Below are 22149 nucleotides of genomic sequence, written 5' to 3' on the forward strand. Positions count from 1 at the left end.
ATACATCTATTAAATAATCAGTTAAGACTTAAACGGAGGCAGAGTCAGCACTGGTTTTTGTACTGCAACACGAAACTACAAGGCTTAAAAATCCTTCTGAGTGACCAAGCCAGAATGGTTCAATAGTGGTACTGTTCAGCAGTGTTTGGAAAGCTTATGCAAAAATATTACTTTAAAATAAAGTTTGAATATTTGAAATAGAAAAAAGAAACAGAACAACTTCTCCTCCAACTTCCACCTCCCATCAAAACATCATTAAACTTACCAGCTTTCCAAATCTGGTGCTTACTTTATGACAATGTGATTATACAGAAATCATACATCTGTCTCTCTTAGCTTACGATTGTTCAATAATCCAGCAATTTGTTTCTTAATTACAGCAGAATGCAGTTGCTAGCTGCTTGCAAGAGCAATGTTGAAATTACATTCAGAGATTAAAAAATACCATTTTCACGTGTAGCAATAACTAACATTTTTCTTTCTCTTCACAGAATCAAGTGCAAATGTCTAACAATGGCGATAGTAAAAGACAATTCTCATGCAAAAATTCTTCCCTGTGCATAAAATGTGCAGGACATCTCAAAACCACCCATTTTTTACTTCTTTCCCTGCCCCAGAACTAATTGTTTTTCATTTTCGTGTCGTGAAATTTCTGCTGTTTTTTAAAATATCGATGACAAGCCAGTTCAATTAGTTCCAGTCCACCAAATATTTTTTGCTGCACAACAAAAAAGATGATCATGGCTGCAAAATACCATCGTGCAAAGCTGTACAGGTACAGCAGCATAAGCATACCCAGTGGGAACACTGTCCAGTAGAGGAGCGAGATGCACTTGACTGCGAAGACCCTGAGCTCAGATTTACATGGTGGAATAACGCTTTGCCCCGCCGTACTGAAGCTCTTTCCACCTTCGTAGAAGTGTCGGAGTCTCTCCTCTTTCTCTTCCCAACGCTTCCGACACCAAAGCTGCAGCTCCTCCTTAGAGGTGGGCACCGTCTCTATGGGATATCTCTGGACGTGGAAGTGAATCTCCTTTGGGAAGTTTCCATTCAAAAGGTGCTTCTCTGTCTGAGGAATATTTTGGGGGTATGCCACGGTTATGTCATGGATAGCATCGAGATTGTCACCTAGAAGAAAGGTTCGGGGAAAAAAAAAAAAGATCAATGCAGATCATGCAATGGTCAAAACACTAATTTGCTTCAAGGCGTGATTGAAAACTGTCCGAATTGTGGCAGAAATCCCAAAGACATGTCAGCCACGCTGAATATGTTTTATCTGATAGAATCTCTAAAGGCTGAGAGGTCAAACTTCTCCCAGACATTATCTGTTCTTAATCTGTGAAAAAAACCTTTGGAAACACAGTACAAACTAACGCAGAATTACAACACAGTGAGTAAGAGGATAAAGTCAAATTTAAAGGAGAGAAGATGCACATCTGGTCTTGGATAAAAAGCAGAGTATGTGAGACTAATCTTCAGCTACTCATACCTGTGCTGCAAGTGGAAATTGCTTTTAACTAATGAAATACAACTTAGTCTATGCTCCTGTGAACACTGAAAAAGATCCAGTTTGATCTGGAGTGAGCAGCACAGACAATCCTAATTCACTGAAGACTGACAGAAAAATACATGAAACATAGACCAGGTAAGTATCAAAAGCTCATTAGACCTCGGACACCTCACACAGGATGAGGAGTATCTCTGTAGCTCAGCCAGCTTTGCAGAGCACTCCAGATAACATGATTTCTTTCAATCTGACCACCCAGAGCTGTGGGGAGGTGAGCTGCTGCTCACTGCATTCCAGATCTGGTAAAGACAAAGTACAGCGTCAATGGTGGAGAAGCCCAGCTTTAGGTAAACCACATATACTTGGCTACTTGGGTGAAGTGAGTATAGTTAACCACTTAAAAACCAATTGCAGATTAGAATTTCAGGGGAATACTGGTGAAAAAACAACCCTCTACTCTTCATTACCACGACCCACTGAGCCAACAGTCTTGAAAGGATATTGCCAAAGTGGGGTTTGCTAGTGCATCTTTGTAGTCAGTGTTGTTCCATTGTGCCCTTTCGAAATACCCTCTTTATCCCCCGGCCTCTGAGCAGACATTCTTTTTAGATTTCATAAAGTAAATTTTGGTAGTGTAAAACCGATCTAAAAATAGGCGCATGGTGCACTGGATGTTGCATAACTGCTAAGTTCTGCCAGCAGTGATTTATCCCGCTGTTTTTATTTGGCTGGCTGGCTCAGGGCAAAATAGAATTGGAGACTAAAAGCCGTCTCCAGTCGCAGCGATTGAAGACTTTTGTTCTCATAGATGATGTCACTTCTTGCAAAGACAATCAAAACCTACTCCTTTAGCCCTGCTCCCCCTTTTCATTTGCTCCCCTTCTCTGGCATTTTTGCTTTCCTTTACAGCTCTAAAAATGACAGGGACAGAATAGAAAGTTACTTTAAAAGGCCATGTTCAAAATGATGTATCAAAAGTTCAACTCCAAATATCACAAGAGGGGGAAAAACCCTATTCAGCCTTTCAGAGTGTTTTATAACTGCTGTCTTATAACGATCTCTCTTGGACAGTTTTGTGGCAAGTTACCTGGGTTTTAAAGAGCTCTATATGTCTCCTAGGAGGTCTATCAGAGCAAAACTCAACACTCCAGCTCCTATCTAGCTATGGGATCACACCCTGTCTAAGCAGAGAATCACTGTATTCTGCACAGGTAAAACCTTTCAGATCTCCTTCCAAGAGATGCCAAAATTGAATGTGCCTTGGAAACCCAACCCTTACAAAGGGAAATGATGGCCAGCCTGCTGCACCTTAGCACAAAGCATTTTCATTTTGAAAACAGCTCATATTTTTCCTCCCTCTACTCAAAAATATTTCTGCCTTCAGAAGGAAATACAGTCACACAACAGGACAAACATCCCCTAGTTTCTGTCCCAGCCAGGGGAAGGGCTGCTGCATATGCCTCTAAGAGATACCCATCTCTTAAAATCTGTCTTCCCTCAGGTCCTGGTGGCACATAAAACCTACACACTTTACCTCAAGAGGGAGGCCAGAAAAGTCCAGCCTTCCTGAGATCCTTGTATGAAAAAAATAGTCTACGAAAAGAGTTTTTGGCTGCACGAGTTTCTCACCCATTTGTGTCTTTGCAGCTAAACAGTCAGTCTGCCATTACATACAAATGTTCTTGAAAACTCAACGCTTTACACATAAGGATCACTGGCATACAGACCACAGGCAATAAATCATCAGTTTTGCTTAAGACACAGATTTTCTGACTCTGTGCAAGTGTTGGACTGGCAGGACTGGGCAAGACTCCCTGAACTCACACAGCTGGTCTGATCCCTTCATCATGCAGATATATTTCTGCCCGTGAATTCCTCATCAGAAACAGGGAAGCCTCTCCTCCTTACCTACGGATTTGTAGTATCCCCAGACAGATACCTTCCACCAAGGCTTCATGCCTGGCTGTGAAAGGTCTACACTACATTATAGCTTCTAAATTAGTTACTCAGAACAAAGCTCAAAGAGCTGTGCACAGGAGAGTGAATGTTGCTCTTTCTGCATTACACACGGGGAAACTGAGGCAAGGGATGATTAAGTGTCCTGCTCAGTGTCTAGTTTCAACCAGTATCTCCTAATTCCCAGCTGCAGGGTTTAACCTGTTAAAGTATATTTTACACAAGATGAAATGAAACTTCAAAGGTAGACTTAGCATATCTGAAAGTGCAGAAACATCAGAAAGAGAGAAGACCAGAATACCAGGTGCGTATGTAAGAGGATTAGAGCCTTTCTCAACAGACCCCTTGTTTGGGTCATACATATTGAAAAACTCCACACAAACGGCAGCCTGAAGCTTTCATTCCCTAGCAAGTCAAGCATGTGGAAAGGAGCAGCTTCAATCAGTTTTCTACAGCTGTTGAAAGAACCATGCCCTGCTAGTATTACGCACAGTAAAGCCGATCCGCATCACACACTGGAACAAAGAGGTTTGGCGTATTTTCTGCTGATTTATCAATGGCATCTTTCAATATTGACAGGGTCAATGCATCACTACCAGATGTGCTACAAGCAAATCTGCTAAAAAGAAGAAAAATTACCACAGCAGATGAAGGCAGACCACTTGTGAGCAGGGACAAAATTCCCTTAGGCTAGCTTTAATCAGGCAGTTTCAAACCTGCATCCTTGACTACGGCCTCTTTACTGTCTCAGGGTCCCTCTGATGTTAAGCTCGTTCTCTCTGCAGTCTGGAGATATCTAACAGCACATGTTTCACATCAAAAGCAAGGTACCAGTCAACCAGGAAAAGAAAGTGATCCTAACTGAAGATGCAGGGAAGTCACTGATTTTAAAGATCTTTCGTCCACCTCAATTTACAGATCTGCTTAAAAAACCTGCTTCTGCACATTTTAAGAAGAAATTGCCCTAAGGGAAGCCACATCATTCTACTTCTCTAGCAGGTCAAAACTGAAGTAAGCAAACATATTTGCTCATAGTTCAGAGAAGCTGTCAGTGGACAAACCACTTTTTGCAGTGATTTTAGTGACATCTGAGGGCTCCTCTTTTTTCTTGTGTGTATCCACATTCCATTGGGGAAGGCATGAAGGACAGAGGAAATCAAATAATGTTCAGAGTTTTGCATCTGAAATCTAATTAAGCTAAGAAACTGCCATTAGGGCTAAAATGTGAGGCAGGTAGCCCAGATATTCAGGACAAAAACCCACCAGTTTCAGTTGCTTTACTGTCTCACAACTTTCTTCCTGCAGCAGTAAAACTATATATCCTTCATACTCATGAACAATATTATGTCCCATACTTTATGAAAGCAGCTCAGAAAAGGAAACCTTACTACAATGCTCGGGAGTGAATATAAATTTATTTGTAATTATTGTTATGCAGCTATAAACTGCATAGCATGCAGATGATGATTAATCCATGTGGCAGTCTCCATTTTGGGAATGACAAAATGCCTCAAAAGCACTCTTCTTTTTCTTTTAAAACTTTCTGTGCTCCAATCAAAGTTATTTATATTTCAGGCTCTGTTGATACATGACATGACTTTAAGCCATCACAATGCACAGCTGCTTGCTCTGGGCATTGCACTCAAGAGGTGGCAGAGGAAGAACCTACTAGGCTCATGACCAAAACAACAGCAGCAGAGAAAGATGTCTTCTTTGAAAAAACATTTCCAAGGAAAAATGAGGACATTTTCTTTCGCTATACCAGCTGTTTCCTCAGAATTTTTATTCTACATTAGAAGTTGCAGGATCTGGTAGCCCAGCAGAGGTAAGGTTGCCACAGCTCCCTGCCCCAGCTAGGAGCGAGCCTGAGCATGTATCCCCAGTACACACGCACACAAATACACACGTGCAATGCACTGGCACAGACAGATGGATGGCCACGGATCAGCATGGACAGAAAACAGTCTCCTCAGTTGCTGGCTTGGACCTTGCAGTCCCTCCAGTCACTGGATTGTGGCCATCTGACCTCTCCAGTATCTGACCAAGGCTTATGGACACTTTGATACCTGGCTCCCAAGCCTCTTACCCTACTTGCCCAACTAGTCCTGCTTGATCACACCCTGACATGTGGACCCACGTGACAGACATGGACTCTGGTCTCTCCAGTTGCTAGCACTTGGACCCTCCATTCACACACCCACAGAGTGCCCTCACCCAGGAAAATAGTTAGAAATGGGGTTTAATGAGAAGATGGGGAAGACTGGGCTGATCTGGCACAAGGCACAGCCAGGCCAGTGTACTGGTTTGCATGGGACCAGCCCTTTTACCTCTTATTCCTCTAGCTTCCCAAACTTGTTCCTCCCAAACCACCTTGAACCATCCTGTTGCCTACCTTTGGTGCCTCCCCTAAATATATCATAATAAATCCTGTACAATCCCCAAATACTCCTCTTGGGCATCCCATAATGTGTCCCAAAGCCCTGCAAGCAGTAACCCCCCTCAGTCTGTAAGGTGATGGACAGGAGCCTCTCCCATGGACTCACTGTGATTGGTGTCACCCTGGCCCACAGGACAATGGCTCTCCTGTGACAGCCGTCGGAGGAGCCAGGGTAGGGGCTCTGTTTCTCCATCCAGGTTTTGGGGCTTTTCCTGCCTTCCCTTGTGCCTCTGTGCTCCTCTCCACGTGTGCAGACAAACCTTTTATCTCACCACCTATTATAAAACCTTACAACCAAGAGCCTCTTACTAGGTTCAAAATAAAGACATCACAGGTAAACTGAAAATTACTTTTAATTTTAGGTATTCAACAATACCATGTCAGCACAGTATTTTAATTCCAGGGGGAGAAACCCCAGCCTGAACATAAAAGGCAGGATTAAAGTATTTTCAGCTTTTGCAAGGCAGCTGCAATTGGTGAAAACTGCCAGAAGTGATGCACAGCCCCACAGAACAGCCCCAAATAAGTGGGCTGGTTGGACAGACCCATCCCCTCTGCTGTAAGCATCGTCTGGGAGCCCAAGCACTGCTTGTTCCTCAGTCGTGATTCACGTCAGTGACAAGGACACTTTCTTGCTCATACCAGGCACCAAGCAATGCTGAGCAAGCTCACTGAGAGACAAAATGATCTACAGAAGCAGCGACTTGAGGGCCAAAATGATGATTCAGAAAAGAAGCTCTTCAAGCCAAAATGACCATCAGCGAGCCAAAAATAAGGATGAGCCCCAGACAAATCCATGCAATGAACTGCTCAGGCTGTCAGCAGCCTGGAAGGCGAACAGGCAGCTGAGTCTGCTTGGCACTAACAGTGGTGGCTATTACCCATTCCCATCCCTAGCAAGGATCTCAGCAGTTGTAATTTGTCTTACTTTAGTTATCATTGACATTACTTTAAATCATACAAGGATTATAGAGTCTCTTCCCCTGCATTGATCCAGCAGGGAAGATTCTATTCTTAACCACAGAACATCACAGAACAGCACGCTGATGAGTTGTTAAGCCCGAACGCGGAGATGCTCTCACAACAAAATATTAATTTAAGGTGATCACCTTAAAATACGCTGTCCAGTGATAAGTGGGACCAATATGTGAGGCCCTTGTCCATTCCAGCTCCCATCACAACATAGCTATAACTCCTCCCTCCTTTGCAAAGCACCATACTCGTCCCTCTATCATACAGCTCCAGGCTTCCTTAGAGCACCAGCTATAGCTCCCCCACCCACCCCTTAATATCCTAACTTTATATACATTTTGTTAGGAAACCCACCAGAAGGAGAGGTGGCATTGCTGTAAACAAACAATATATGCAATATAATCTAAACAGATATGGAAACAAGTAGAACAAAGCTAGTTGTGTTTCACAATATCTGAGCATTGTACGTTAGGTTTGAAACAAAGATACATTTTTGGACATTAAAACAAAAGCCATCTAAAACTGCTTACGGGGAAATATTACTGTCTTGGCTCCCGAGACTTGAGTAATTTTTCTTTGAGAACACAGTATCAGGAGGGAGCAGCTTCAAGGATTTACAGCCCCTCCTGGGAAGAACCATCCTTGTGAAGATTTAAAACTTCAGGCAGCCCCCTTTAAAGCAGCGGTGTCAGCCAGGGTTAACCTAAATCACTTTCAACTCAGTAGCTATTGGAAATCTTTTTTGGGTAAGTGTAGCAATCAAATAAGGAAACAAAAAAAGACAGAATGATAATGCTGGCTTTGATTAACAGAGAAGAGCGATCCTGCATATCAATTCTTCCTCTAGCTATTTGATTTTCCACCGGCGTTGTGATATAAGGAGATAGGAAGACCTTCCACCTGCAGACATGAAGGAGTCAGGGACCTCTTGTTTTTGAGGGTGGGAGCCTGGGGAAAGGACAGCCCTGGCTGCTTTCTGTCACCCAGCAGGAAGGGGCTGTGCTCTGGGTGCTGCACAGGCGAGGAGGGGACTACTAGGAACCCACAAAGTACCTCCAGCCCAGCTGATACAAAGATGAAGAGAGATAAGGACATCCTCATAGCTATCACCAGTCACTACATGTGCTTAATTCTTTCATTAAATACATTTAAATCACATAGTTTTGCAGCCTGATGCCACATCTCATTAATGTGTAAAACAATACCACTAACTGAAGTTGTTTGGGGGGGGGGGAATCCGCTTTGACATCTCTGTAAACACCTAATTTAATTATTTGAAGACCAGACGGGATCATCTAATCTGATCTCCTGAATAACACAGGCCGCAGGAGCTTATGCAGAATGCTTTTGGTTTTGCCACGGGATGTTGTCAGACAGACATCCTGCCTTGTCTTAAAGCTTTTAACATGAGATAGGCATTTCCTCTAATTAATCGGGGGGGTGTGTGCATACATTATTTCTATACTTTTACTTCCTGACCATATAACTCTGCTAAACCACAGAGCTGCCTGTGTTCACGTAGGTAAGTGTCGGTCTGGTCTGCCAACCTTCTAAGTCGCTCCTGAACAAACTAAACCTACTGAGCTTCTGAAATCTCAACATGAAGCATGTTTTGAAAAGCTCAAATCCCTCTCATTGCTCTCTGCATCTCTCCTAATATTTCAACAGACTTCTCAAAGTGTGAGTGCAGGAACCAGGTAGAGTTTTCCAGAACAGCCTCATTAAGTCCATACACAGACACCTAATACTAACTCTCCCACTTGTTTTCTGGTTTTATGCCTCCAAAGGCTATGTCCTTTCTTGCAGCTACAGCATTGCTGTGAGAGCTGATATATAGCCCTGTTTATTAAGCATTATAAAGTCCTTTGCTATATTCTGAAAGGCAATGGAGCCAGCAAGCCACAGTGAGTGTGCCAGGACAATATTTGGGTAGGACTTGAAGTGACGTGCAACTGGGTTGAGAGGCAAAACACACCGTTCTCCAACATAAAGCCCATCGAGCCTCCACGGCTGAACAGGGCAGCCACCTCCCACGGAGATGAGGTACAGCTCCCCCGTTTCTGAGGAACTTTGACCAGGTGAGGGGAATACAACCTGGCACACCGTCCTTAAAAGACTGCTGACCCCCGGTTGAGCCAGGGCATGCAAAACTATGGGGGTTTTCCACTCTCACCTGTGACAGAGTTTGAGATTCTCCCACCTCAGGCTGGGGGCTGCTAATTGGCTTCGCCTTTGTTGCTTTAACCTACCTCTCCCCTTGTCCTCTCCATAACTCAGAAAATAAGGACTGGAGTTAAGCAAACAATAATTTACCCAGATTTCTTTTTTTAATCACCATCACTACACTGAACTTGTAATGCCAATAAAATCTAATTGACTTAAATGCTTTTACAGATTGAGTGATTCTTTGCAGGACTATAAACCAATGTTACTACAGGGGCAGGAGCAGATGTCCCTCTTTTCTATTTGAATGTCTTCCACAGACACACCTGCCAGCTCCCTTTCTCCTCTCCAAAACAAATCTGAGATAATACAAGAAGGAAGACATGGTGTAATTCAGTGATGGCATGAGAAGTCAGTGCTGTGGGAAAGCTGGGAAAGCAGATCGAGAAGTATATTATCCTGGTCTGCAAGTTAAGATACATCACGTGCTGAACTGATTCTTGGTTTGTGGATTAAACTGTACCAAAATACTTAGACACGTGTCAAGTCAAAGTGGAATACAGAAGATTTAGCTCATAATTACTGCAGGCATTGTATGCACAGCTACGCTTTACGGGAGAAATACAAGCACAGGTTGTGGTGCTGGATTTAATTCATTTCAGAACAGCTTACAACCTCCATTAAGGCTTTACAGATACAACTCTATCTTGCCACCTCCCTGGACATGGGTCCTCTGACCCAGCTGCTACCAGAGCCATGGCCAGCTTGTCTGAAACACCACACGTGGCTCCTGGGTACCACTGTCAGCACAAACCGACTCGTGGCTTCAGGAACCAAGGCTGCCCGGGGACAGTTGCCCTTCGGTCTTCCCTCCCCGGCCCTAAAGGGTTATTTTATAAACTGCAAAGCAAAAGCTGGTCAAGCTATAAATAAAATTCAAAAATATGTGGGGAGGAGGGAGTGAAGGGATACAAGGTTTGGAATAACAAGTTATTTTCAGTCACTAGGGATGACCAGGCATAACTGACTCACCGCTCTTTATTCCATCATTCCCAAACTATATTCACCAAATCCAGACAACAAAAATGCCATGTTTATTCTCCTGCCTGCATACCTGCTCTCTCCTGGCCTCTGCTCTACACACACATCCAGGATTTGTTTTTCACAGGTATGTTACATGTTAGGAAGGAGAAAACATGTTTGTAGGCTTACAGTACACCGTTACTTTTTCACACGGAAAAACAGTATTTCATATAACAGACAGACACTGACGCACTGCTATGCAACTCCCCAGCTCCATCAAGCTCTAACATGAATCTCCTGGCAAACAGCCAACATACTCAGACGAGAATCACAATTATGCTTGAAATGAAGATAATTTACTATATTGCAGTGAAATCCTTTTAGAAAGCATCACATGTACTCCACCTTGTCATGACAAAATGTCCTACTAGAAACGCAAACGTATACAAATTAGGAAATGGCTGGTTTTTTTTGGTTTTTTTTTTTTTTTTTTTTTTAGAAACAATGCTAAACTAATCACCCAAGTATTTCTGGAAAGCTAAGTATCATGGCAATTAAGCAAAAATAAGACATCAAATACCCTTAACATAAATCATGCATGCATACACACAGAGCTTATTCTTATTTTTAATATAACACACTATCCACCTAACTCCTCTGCTACTTGTTGGGCATTTGAAATCACTGGGAATCTGAGAAGTAATCCAGCCCTGTACATTTCTTTGCCCTCTGCCTGGATGAACAATCTCTGCCCAGCGCAGATGGAATTACGCATCAATCTCCACAGCAGAAAGCACATCCCTATTCAAGGTAATCCAGTTCTGCCAGAATCCAGCTGTTGCATCTGCAATTTCCACTGTCATTTCTGACTGGGCTCACGGAGTTAACAGGAAAGCAAACACTCTGGAACAGTTTACATACACAACTGCCATACCAGCAATGCTCAGCATTCCAGGATGTTACTGCTAGATAAACAATGCAGCTGGTGTAAAACATGGAATTTTTGGAAGAGTATTGTGCTAAGATGTAAGGAGCAGCAGTATGGATGAACTGCCACGTTGCAGCAAAAAAGCATATGTTAGCTTTCAGGATCCCAATTAAAATACAAGCATTAAAGGGGTTACCCATCCTAATCTCCCTGTTCATGCTATTAGATGTTATTTATTTCCCCCAATTCCTACAAGACCATTGTATATAGTCTTTTCAAATACATCTATGTATTTTTTTAATAGTTTTAGGATTTGCCAGGATGTAGGATAGGAATTTTCTTATGATTTTATCATAGTTTTTAATCATTTTCACATTGTCCTAGATAGATGAACACTAAACCCCAGCCAATCTGCAGACTGACCATGCAACTTATTCTGAGCCTCGTCTTTTGTAAAGTCACTACAACACTAGTGTGAGACACTGTGAGGAGTAGAGAAAACTATTTCACCACAGACATTCAGAAGGAAGGAGTTGTGGCAGATCTCACTCGGGAATCAATGGATGAAAGTGCATCCTATCTCCTCAGAAGCGCCATGAACTTCTCACTTTCCATCAGCCCTGAGCTCATACCAACAGAAGGATGGTGCCATGAACACCATCCAACGCTGTATTGCAGTAGCAGCAATAAGTAAATAAATGATGACTGTTAAAGAGATTTTATTCTTGGCTTCTAGTGCACTACATCTATTCTCTTCTATAATTCAGATATAAAGTTCAGCTTGCTTTCTTCACCTTACTCTATTTTTCTTCCTTTTTTAAATGGTTACAGATGAGTAACCTTATGTTAATTCAATGCACTTTGCTATCTGCTCTTATTACTACCCAAAGCCAACCGCTAGAGAGTACTCTTTAGCTGCTTAGTGACCTGACACTGTTTCATAACCCTGCCCTCTTCAAACTGTCCCAAGCATCACTCATGGTTAGTGCAGCCTTCAGCAGCCCCAGGACGAGCAATCAGGAATTAGGGGTCAACTTGGATTTCTCGCAATACGACAGATGGGTTTGATGATATACCCAGTACCATTATATTTGGGATACAAGAGAAGAAACTGAAAACACATTCAAACTTTTGAGATTTGAAATGACAAATACGGCCCATACCAAACCAAAACACTAGATGAAAATGTACCCTGCACTAAAAATAGAGTATGAACTAGATGTTGAAAAAACACCTGCTAGCAGCCACCTCAAATACTTGGATGGAGTGCTTCTGCAGACGTCCTGAGCCGATCGCTTGCATTTCATGCCTCACTGATTTTGATATTGCCATTCTTGGTCACAGCAGTTTGTTTTCCTTTCTGTGTACAAAGCAAGAGGAATGCTGAACAGCACCAGCAGCAGTCTGACAAGAAGGCAGAATTTCAGCACACAGAAAATTGTGAGGCTTATAACTTCTCTCTGATAGAGATATATATATATACACACATATACACACACTAAGGCCAAACCATGCTTTTGCTCAACCTTATTTTAAAGCCAGGAGCTCAACCTTATTTTAAAGCCAGGACAAAGATTTTGCTCTGACAACTTTTCATACCCTGCCATTAGAAGAACTTCTGTCAGGAATGTCTGATTATTATCTGAATTCACAGCTGAGGCATCTTTACATAGAAAGGAGCTCATCTATACATCTCACTGAGTGAAATCAGTTTGGGGCAGAAAAGCACCCAGGTTTCAACTAACCAGCACAGCCCTAGTCGTGAAACAGTCAACAAAACAGAGCCTCTAACATACTTTAATCTTCCATTCTTTACTGTAACCCTCTAGATGTAACTTAACCCTTTGATATTCCACTCTAACCCTCGGAATTCAATTTCCATGTTTTTTTTTTTTTTTCCTCTGCTGACCAACCACACAAACCACAGAGCCCCCTGATACATGAGCGTACAGCACTGCGCATAACAGGCATTTAGACCCACAACCGCCTGCACCAAGATATGAACTTATTGTTCTCAGTCCCCTGGTGCTAAAACAGTTTCCACCAGACCATGATACACACAAGTGGACAAATCTTATTAAATTTAATCAGCCCAGTACTTGGGGGAGCCATCTTAATCAGAAAGGGATTTAATGAAAAGCCGCAACTCCAATGAATACTCTTTAATTACAACTGACTAATATTTATCCATAAAGAGGAATTTGTTTCAGGATTAGTCTGAGACCTGGAAGAAGCCAAAGACATCAATTTAATAATGCAATGCCTAATTAAAGTATAATGGAAGCCTAATTGTGATATACTGCTTTGTAGCGCACATGATTTATTTAGAACAATTGCTTTTCACTGGGCTCATTAGGGAAAGTTAAACAAAACACAATAGTAAAAAAGAAGAGGGAAAAACAGACACACTGGAACTTCCAAGACGATTATAATCAGCTGATGAAAGACAGTGACATATTTGTCAGATAAAGCACTGCCATCCCTCCACAGGCTGTGGTTAAAGTCTCTAAAAAGGATAGTGATTATATAGTTCCTCTCCTCCCTAACGACATGGGATCAGACCCAAACCCTACTGCAGCTACTTGGTGGAGCTCCTCTGGTGGAAAGGAGCCATACCATTGAAGGGTCTGATGGCCTTTGGATCCCCCTCATGCAGAGAAAACTCATGTAACCCTAGGAAAAATGAAGCATGGAAAGGAGCTGCTGCTCCTCCACCCTGTAGTGCCCTGCAGAGAACAGGCACGGGAAGGTCCAGGAGGATATGAGCTTCCTCTGACAGTGGCTGCTGGAACCGCCGATCAATGCCCTGAGCTCCAGCTCAGTTATGTTTAATTGGTGAGGTGAGAATGGCTGTATCAACAGAAGCTGTCATGACAGTGCCATGGCAAAGCAGAAGGGATGCTACATACCAGAGGATCTGTGAAAACACAGCATTGTGGCCCTGCAGATGAATGAGGGATTGCAGTAATTTTAAATGCACAGCAGCAAAAACATCTGTCTCTAGCAATAAAATTATTTGCTCATGGTTTTGTTCCAACTACTGCTGTTCATAGAGATGCTTAGAAAAATTATTCTGAAGTTAATCCTTTGAATGAAAATGAGCAAAGACTGCCGAGACTGCCTGAACAGTCACTCCTGTGCCCAGACAGAAGCTGAATTCTGGGTGTACATCTTGAACTTCCACATGTGCGATGATGTCAGTCTGCCAGCCTGAGAAGTAAGAACTGAATTCCTACCTCAAGGACAGCAAAAGAGTCAAATATAGGCCAGTGGGCCACCTTCAGATCTGGTCTCAGTATTGCAAGAACAAGGTTGAGAGAGAGCACTTACCCCAGTACACAATGGCCCAACCCTGGCCAAATGTGTCACTCTGCTCAAGGCAAATAAAACCAGGTTTAGGCTCATAATCCATGCACTGTACCTTCATGTTAGAGAAACGGGCTGCAGTGGTCTGCTGGTTTTTTGTGCAGATCAGAAGGCAATCCCATGTTGGAAGCTGAATTCACATATGAGAAAATGTTGTAAATCCTTGTTGTACAGGCCTCTCTGAACAGCAGTCTAAAATTGGTTTCCTGTAACTATCTGCTATAAACTTCCATCTCTGAACTCCAGCACAACATTTAACTCCGTTGCCACTGTGTGCTAGAAGGCTCTGAAGGCAGTCATTATTAATGTTTTTAACACTGCTTTTTGACACAAATACTAACATGTACATAACTAAACCACAATGAATAAAATCAACTTAGGCAGTTCAATTTATTTCTTAGGAATTGCAGAAACAAATGACCTGCAAGTTAAGAAGTCCATTGTTGTCAGCACACAACTGTTTTCCTTAAATGTTTTAACTCGGGAAAAATGAAGCCCCCTAAATTTCACAGAGTGCATTGAGAGGACAATGCTTAATTAAGGGGGGAAACTATTTCTCATAGCAGAAAACCCCTTTGAGCTATATTTTCCTTAAATACAATTTGCCATATCTAACACATTCAACTTCAGAGTGCTTGTGTACGTAACACCATTCACTACCGTCACCATCCAGCCTTGCTAGTCTCAACATCTTGTCCCAATGGCCATGAACAAGCTAGACATCATCTGCACAGCCTTCCGGCGAAGACTGCTATTCTCACCCATATTTGGTCTATGGACACAAACAATTCTTTTTTGTTGGCTTAGGCCAGGAGGGAAAGGACAAGAGCCCTCCCGACCACGAGTAAACACACCAACACCTCTGCTCTGGAGGAATAAAGAGTCAGGGAAGAGACCTGGCCCAGGGCTGGTGGAAAACTCTGAACTGCCCACAGGCAGGCTTTGCCACGGTATAGCTGAAAGTCTTCATCAGCCACGAGCAACTGGATGTCTCTGGAAAACGTCAACTGGAAAATGGCTGTCCTTACAAATGGGAACAAAGAAGTTGCCACTGGTTCATATGGCAGGTCAACAAAGACAGTGAGAGAGTTCAAGTCTATCTGAAGAGCATAACCTCTCATCTGAGGAAAAGCTAAACCTTTCAAGAGCTGCAGAATGATGAGCTGCCAGTTGGTCTTTCACAAATACATGATTGGGCAATGAAAAATCCAGTGTAGCTTGGTTGAGTTCAAAGACAGTTTAGCTCTAAGAGGTAGTTCTGGTAAAAACCTTTCTTTCTGTGGGCAAACACAAGCAAAGGAGAACTTCAGCAGCTTTGCTATACCTTTTGAAACACAGAAAGCATGACAAACCCCAAAGTCCACCACTCACCTCGGTATATTTTCTGCCTAAGCAATGATGACACAACTAACTCCCATGAATCCATCTGCCCTGCTTCTGAGAGCATTAAAAACAAGTAAACAAACCAAGCAATAAACAATTATAGCCTGAATATCTCTGGAACTACATGTAACTAGTGACTGAGGCAAAAGAAATGGAAACCAAAAAGTAAGATCTCTGATTTTTATTCTCCCAAAGCCATGTCAACCTATAGTCATAAGTTCACTAAGTGACAACAGCAACTTGCTCTGTCATAGAGATGGCCTTTCAAATGTCAAGGCTGTCAACAAAGTTCATTCCACAAACTGACATCTTCTGTTCAAACACCTGTAGTAACTGTAGTGTAGTTGGACTACACACCAAAGTGACAGATTCTTTGATTAGTTTATAAGATATATTGTATGTCAAATCAAAACACAGTGTTGGAAGAGTGAATGTGCTGCTGCAATAACAGCTAATGCCCCAGAGAGGTTACAGAACGGAATATTTTTCTGGATCAATCTGTGATCTGAGAAGTCGTCCACAGTATCACTCCACTCTCACCAAATGCAGACACGAATGAATAATTCTATCCATCGAGTAAAACCCTGGCACACTCTGGCATTTGAAATTGACAAATACATTGAGTTATGGCACTGCCTGTGATGAAATAACGTTGCAGGCAAGAGCCCCAAGATGGAAATGAATTGGCTACTGTCCATCTGTCTTCACTGACTTGCAAAAAACTTCCTCCTTGACATTAAGAGTGACAAAATAGGTGCCAACATGTTTTCAGACTCATTGGTAAATTATCTTACCTAAACTGAAATAGGAAGCTGATGGAGGTCTGGAAGGCTGTCTAACTGTACTGTATTCACCTTTAAAACTATTTTGGCTACTTCTTGATTACAATTACAGGGCATATTTCTATTTCACTCCCTGAGCTATGCACCTCCAAGAGAACTAGCAGAGATGTACACGGTAGTAGACTGATACTACACCTCTCTCCTGGCAGTCCCAGGGCAGGCATGAGGCCAAATTAACTACCTGTTCCTAGTTACTTACCAGGAGCATCCTCTTGGGACTAGCTGCAGGAAAATCTCACTGGGATTCCCAGAAAGAAAATTTCAGATACGTCCACTGCTTAGGAAAAAAAACCCGACTCCTTTATTTGCTGTATTGGGACTTGGCAGTCGTTGTCACTTCCAGCCAGGTTAACATCAGGCAGGGTCCTTCACAGAAGGGCCTTGGTACCACCTGCCAGTGGGGCATAGTGGAATTGGTACAGAGCACAAAGTGACAGAATCTGCAAGGGCAGAGTGGGAAGCCCTGCTGCTGAGTTTTATCAGCAGCCCAGACACCAGTGCATCCTCAGAGGCACCCGGCTGAGCACAGCACTCCTGGGCCAGGCAGGTCAGCCAGCAATGGGTCCTGAGAAGTCCAGGCCCTGCACTGTGGGTTTAACATCTGCAATAGAAGTATACGTTACATCTATCTATAGATAGCATAGGCATGCTAAGACATAATTAGAGTTTATACAGCACTTTGAAAAATATACAAGAGTACTGAGACTCTTAAAAAAATAAGTGCATAGAGTAAAAAGGGAAAAGACTAGATGAACAATTTCTTTGTTTTCCTGAAGACACACTTCTACCAATGAACTCGATCTATGACGTACAATTTTCAAGTATGCTACAAAACCAGACACGTATACCCTAAAGCAAGATGAAGACGACTAAATGCTGAGGAACTACATATTACCAAGGAAGGATTCTAAAACTGAAAGTCCATGATTTTGTCCCGACATCAGTAGAACCTCAAATAAAAATATTGATGCTGCAGCTGATACTTGTAGCTGCTTCTGATTTATAACGCACGATGCTTTCCCTTCACGATCTACTGTCTGAAATTCTTAGCCACTAATAATACCTGTCTCATTTTTGAATACTGAAAAAGGGAACAGCAGAACAAAATACCACAAAATGCATGATGCCCTGAATTCCTGATTCTTAAGTATACATTCTGAAAGGGCTTTTTTAAGAAAATATTTACTTTTTGGTTGTTATGGTGATCATCTTTTCACAGCCGTTTATAAAAATAGGAATGGCTAAAAATAAAAATCCAAAGGAACCTAAAGGCACTAAAAAAGGAATATGGCATGCAGATTTGTCTGCTTCAGAATAAATCTGCATATAGTGTCCTGCAGCAGCACATTTTACAAAGGGAATTAAAGCCATGAAATTAACATTTTAATGAAGTAGAGAGACCATTGACGTCAGGACTACTCACTGATTGTTGCTTCCAGGTGGCCTAATGAGATGAAAATGAAGTTTATATCTTCAGCTAGTCTAAGCCAGGCTTGTTTTGTGACTGTGATTGAATTTAAATGAGAAGATACTGCTGTGTGCAAACATGTCTAGGCTGGTAAGTAGCCTTATCAAATCAAGGCATAATAAATGCTTGATTTTAAATATTTTATGTTAAGAAAAGGGATTTCAGTCTTCCTTTCACAATTCAACATAAATGCAAAGCCCAATTTTTATCATTAATTGTATAGCATGCCACAGCTTTTGTACTGGTTGCTCCAGGAGTTCGGCAAGATGTGCTCGTTTATCTATCAAGACACAAAAAGTGAACTACAAAGGTGAAGTAGGAAATCGTAAATGCAGCGTAGCCCGTGGATAACCCACAGTGGGATGTTTTGGCACCAGCGACATGTCAGACCACCATATATTGCGAAACACAATATACGATAAACACAATAAACAAGGAGCTGCAGCACATCATAAATTCCATGTTCCTAAATGCCACCGAGAACGCAGTATTTAATTTTCTGTCTTCACTACACATAGTGAATAGCTATGTATAAATATTCTTCATTATTTCTTGTTAGAGGAATGAATCAATATTGGTTTTGCTTTGAATGCCATACTTCTACCTAGAGAATGAGACAACCATTGCACTGGGGATGCACCCTCAGAATTCCCATGAAATGAAAGTTTAGTACTGTTTCACTTTCTACCCCTTGTTACAATATCAAAAAATAAATTAAAAAAACAAACCCAAAGCCAGGCTCAGTTCATAATGCTATATATATTATTTAAGTCTAATTCTCACTTCATTCCTGGGTTCACACATCTGTGAAGCAGTCTTCAACAGTCTTAGTTTCTCACTTCATAAGATGTCCTGACATGCAATCTGCTGCTGCTGTTATAAATTGATCAGCACTAGAGATTGGAGCAGGGCTGGAGAAACACAGAAAACAAACTGCCTGACCCTCCAACTCAGCTCTTCTCCTGAGTCTGTAATCCAGAGCTAAAGAACAGCAAGGAGGGGATTTGTTTTAGATATTCTCTATTTTGTCCATTATAACATACATAGTTTCAGATTCATAACAAGAAAAAATGTAGTCCATCAACAGCACTTTGCTCTTTTTAAAATCTGAAAACTTCACAGGAAACCACAGCTATGGAAACTCCCTTGTTGCTCTGCAAGATGGGGCTAGTAATGTTTACTACTTTTAGCAGACTGCTTGTAAGCCTTTTATAGACATCAGCTTTCCAGGCAAGATGGATCTCTGGATACACCTTCTATATTTGTATTTCTTTTCTTGTATTTCTTTTTTTTCTTGTCCCTTTGGAACAAGGGCGGTTGCATATGAATTACATTTGAGGATTCAGTAACCAGGTATAAATAACAGCAATGTAATAGTAATACCATACTTGAAGCTACCCCTGATCCCTCCACAGCATGGCCAAGCGATCTTCCTGGCTGTCAAAGTGGAGCTGTCCAGAATTCTCTTTGTTTGAGATCTTACTGGGTATGAGGCACAGAGAGATGGCCTGGAGGACTTCAAGAAACGTGCACCATGCCCTGCGATGGGAACTCAAGGCTGCTGGGGAATCTGAAGCTCTGACTATTGATGGAAGTGCAACACAGGTATTCATGCTGCTAGCTCGTGGAGTCAGGAGAGCTTGTCAGGCGGGACTGGATGCTATACTGACAATATGTCTTGTTATTAGAAACCTCTTCCTTCATCCACCAAAGAGGATAAGCATTCTCCATCCCCCCCCCCCCCATCAAGATGTGGGTGCAGGCTTGTCTTCTCATGGCAAAAGACTCAACCTGTAGCTCACATCTGTTGTGTTGGTAAGATGCAAAAACAAGATTACACAGAACATAGCGTCCTCCTGTAATTCATACAAATTCTGGGACAAGGGGTGGAACATTTTTTCTTCATTATTCTACCGTTGCCTAGAGTAGCGTTTTCCTCTATTAGTTGCTATTGCCTAGAACAGCATCTGGAACAAGTTAGGTAGCCAGAGGAGAGCAACAGACATGAGCTCAGTGTGTTCCCAAGACCTGATTTTCAGAGATACAACACACCTGCAGCTTTCAGCAAATACATTACACAGTTAAAAGGCTCAAAGCTATCTGAAAAGATCAAACCCATGCTCATTAAACCCACTTGGGAAGTATGCCACTCCTTTCAGCAGCTAAACGCTCTGGAGGGTTATGAACATTTGCTCCAAGTATGGAGTGCAGTATTTCAGCCTGGGAGGTGACAAAGACATGAATAACCTCAGCAAGATCCACATCCGAGATGTTCACAAATTCCTGGCTAGCAACAGATGGAAAAAACAAAGGCATGGAACCACAGCTGTTCCTTTTCCGACATGGTGAAGGACCCAAGAGGACCTCCAAGCTCCAAACTCCGACAGCAGTGAGCAGTACACCCTCCTGCCTCCTTCCAGAGGTGTAGGCACTGACTCCACTCCTGCAGACACGTCACTGCCACTCCGACCCAAATTCCTTCAGCACTGACAAAATACAAAAGTGTTTTGATTACAGAAGAGGTACGTGCCTCACATGCTCTATCACAAACATTTCCAAGCTAGGTGGAAAGAAAATAGCAATGTTGTACCCAAGTTGTGATAGAACTGGTTTTTAGCACTTTTTAATCCCTCCCCCTGTATCCTTATGCATTCATTTATCTAGAGCAGCAACAGCTTCAGCAGACTCCTGAAATCAAAAACTACTAGGGAGCAAGAAAACCATACTAAATGTTACCCTCTGCCATCAGCCAGCGCTCAGCTCCGACACCGCTGGACACACAAAACACTTCCTGTTGTCAACAAGAGATACCCAGCGAAGGGTGTTTCCCCTCAAGGGAAGAACGCTGCTGCCTTCAGATGTGTATAGCCCTAAACTCCTGGATATGTGAATTTTGCAGAGCCCATCTTGAGAAAAAAAAAAAAAAAGAAAAAAAAAAAAGAAAAAAAAAAGACTAGAAAACCAAGTGGAATAGTTCCTTAGGTTTTTCATTCCTCTCAACTACTAGAAAGAAGTCAAAGCTGATTTAAATTTATAATTTTGGATTTGGGGTGGTTCTTTGTTTCTTTTTTTTCCAAACTAAGGTTCTGTGTTTCAGTACAGCAATTTCTACACTGTGTTTCCTGCCTCCCATCAGTCACCCAGCTCTTTCATGATGATCTTAACTGGTGGGGAATTGATAAAACATGTATCTTCCTTATTACAGTGTAAGATGCTTAAAGCTTCTTCTATGACATATTAAGCTGATATTGCCTTTACTAAATGGCACCTTTCAGGCTTTCAGTGCTTTTCGGTTTCAAAACAAAAATTTCTACTGAATGCTTAATACATACATTTGTAAACTGACAGATCAAACAGTGCTAATGCTTGATACAACATAATTAATTCTGTTACAGAAAACACTGTTGCAAATGAGTAAACACATTTTTGAAAAAAATTAAAAATAACCCACAGTACATCAAATATTGCTCCTAAAGACAAAAACCAGTCCTCCAGTCTTGCTTCCTTGACTTTATACTGCTTTACAAATGGCAAAGTGCTTGACCAAAGAATTAATTGCAGAGACAGAAACAGTAACTCTGAATCCCACCTAGGGTTGTTTATAAGAAACCGTGCGAGGCACATACCTGTCCAGTAATAAAACTTGTCCCTGCAAAGAACCTGGTTCAGCCAAAAAAAGAGATTCACAGCCAAAGAGGCATGAAAATTACAACCTTCAAGCACTCTCTTCTATCAATTTTGTTACAGCTATGAAAAAGTACTTATGAATGACAGTTAATACATTTTCGCAAATCAAGGTTGCAGTTTGTGCACTTAATATTTGCAATTTACATTTTTTTAGGCGACAGGAGGACTATTTTGTCCCTACACAATGTGTACAAAACACATGCATGCTTACGCCTGTCTAATTATCTTTTCTCCCTTTATGAAACGCATCTAGAACTTCCATAATAATTACACATAGAATTCTTTATTATAATGATGTGACTCACCCATGTAAACGTAACCTGCCAAGAACTGATTGCTGTAGCCAGCCGCACGGCAGGCACATTACTGGCAACGCTGCACATGAACTACCTCAATCCCTCCTCTCCCACCCACCCA

The 22149-nt window shown here is 42.0% G+C and overlaps 1 protein-coding gene across 1 annotated transcript in view; it reads right to left on the reverse strand.

Moving 5' to 3' along the window:
- Window positions 1-341: 341 nt before the first annotated feature.
- Window positions 342-22149, reverse strand: part of LCLAT1 (lysocardiolipin acyltransferase 1) — a 73140-nt gene continuing 51332 nt past the window's right edge. Inside the window, exon 5 of the mRNA XM_010076858.1 lies at window positions 342-1128. Within this exon, the coding sequence (XP_010075160.1) occupies window positions 620-1128 (509 nt within the window). The 3' untranslated portion in view covers window positions 342-619. The remainder of the gene's footprint in view (window positions 1129-22149) is intronic.

Source organism: Pterocles gutturalis, unplaced genomic scaffold, assembly GCF_000699245.1.
Source record: "Pterocles gutturalis isolate BGI_N339 unplaced genomic scaffold, ASM69924v1 scaffold6938, whole genome shotgun sequence".
In the NCBI taxonomy this organism is placed as follows: Eukaryota; Metazoa; Chordata; class Aves; order Pterocliformes; family Pteroclidae; genus Pterocles; species Pterocles gutturalis.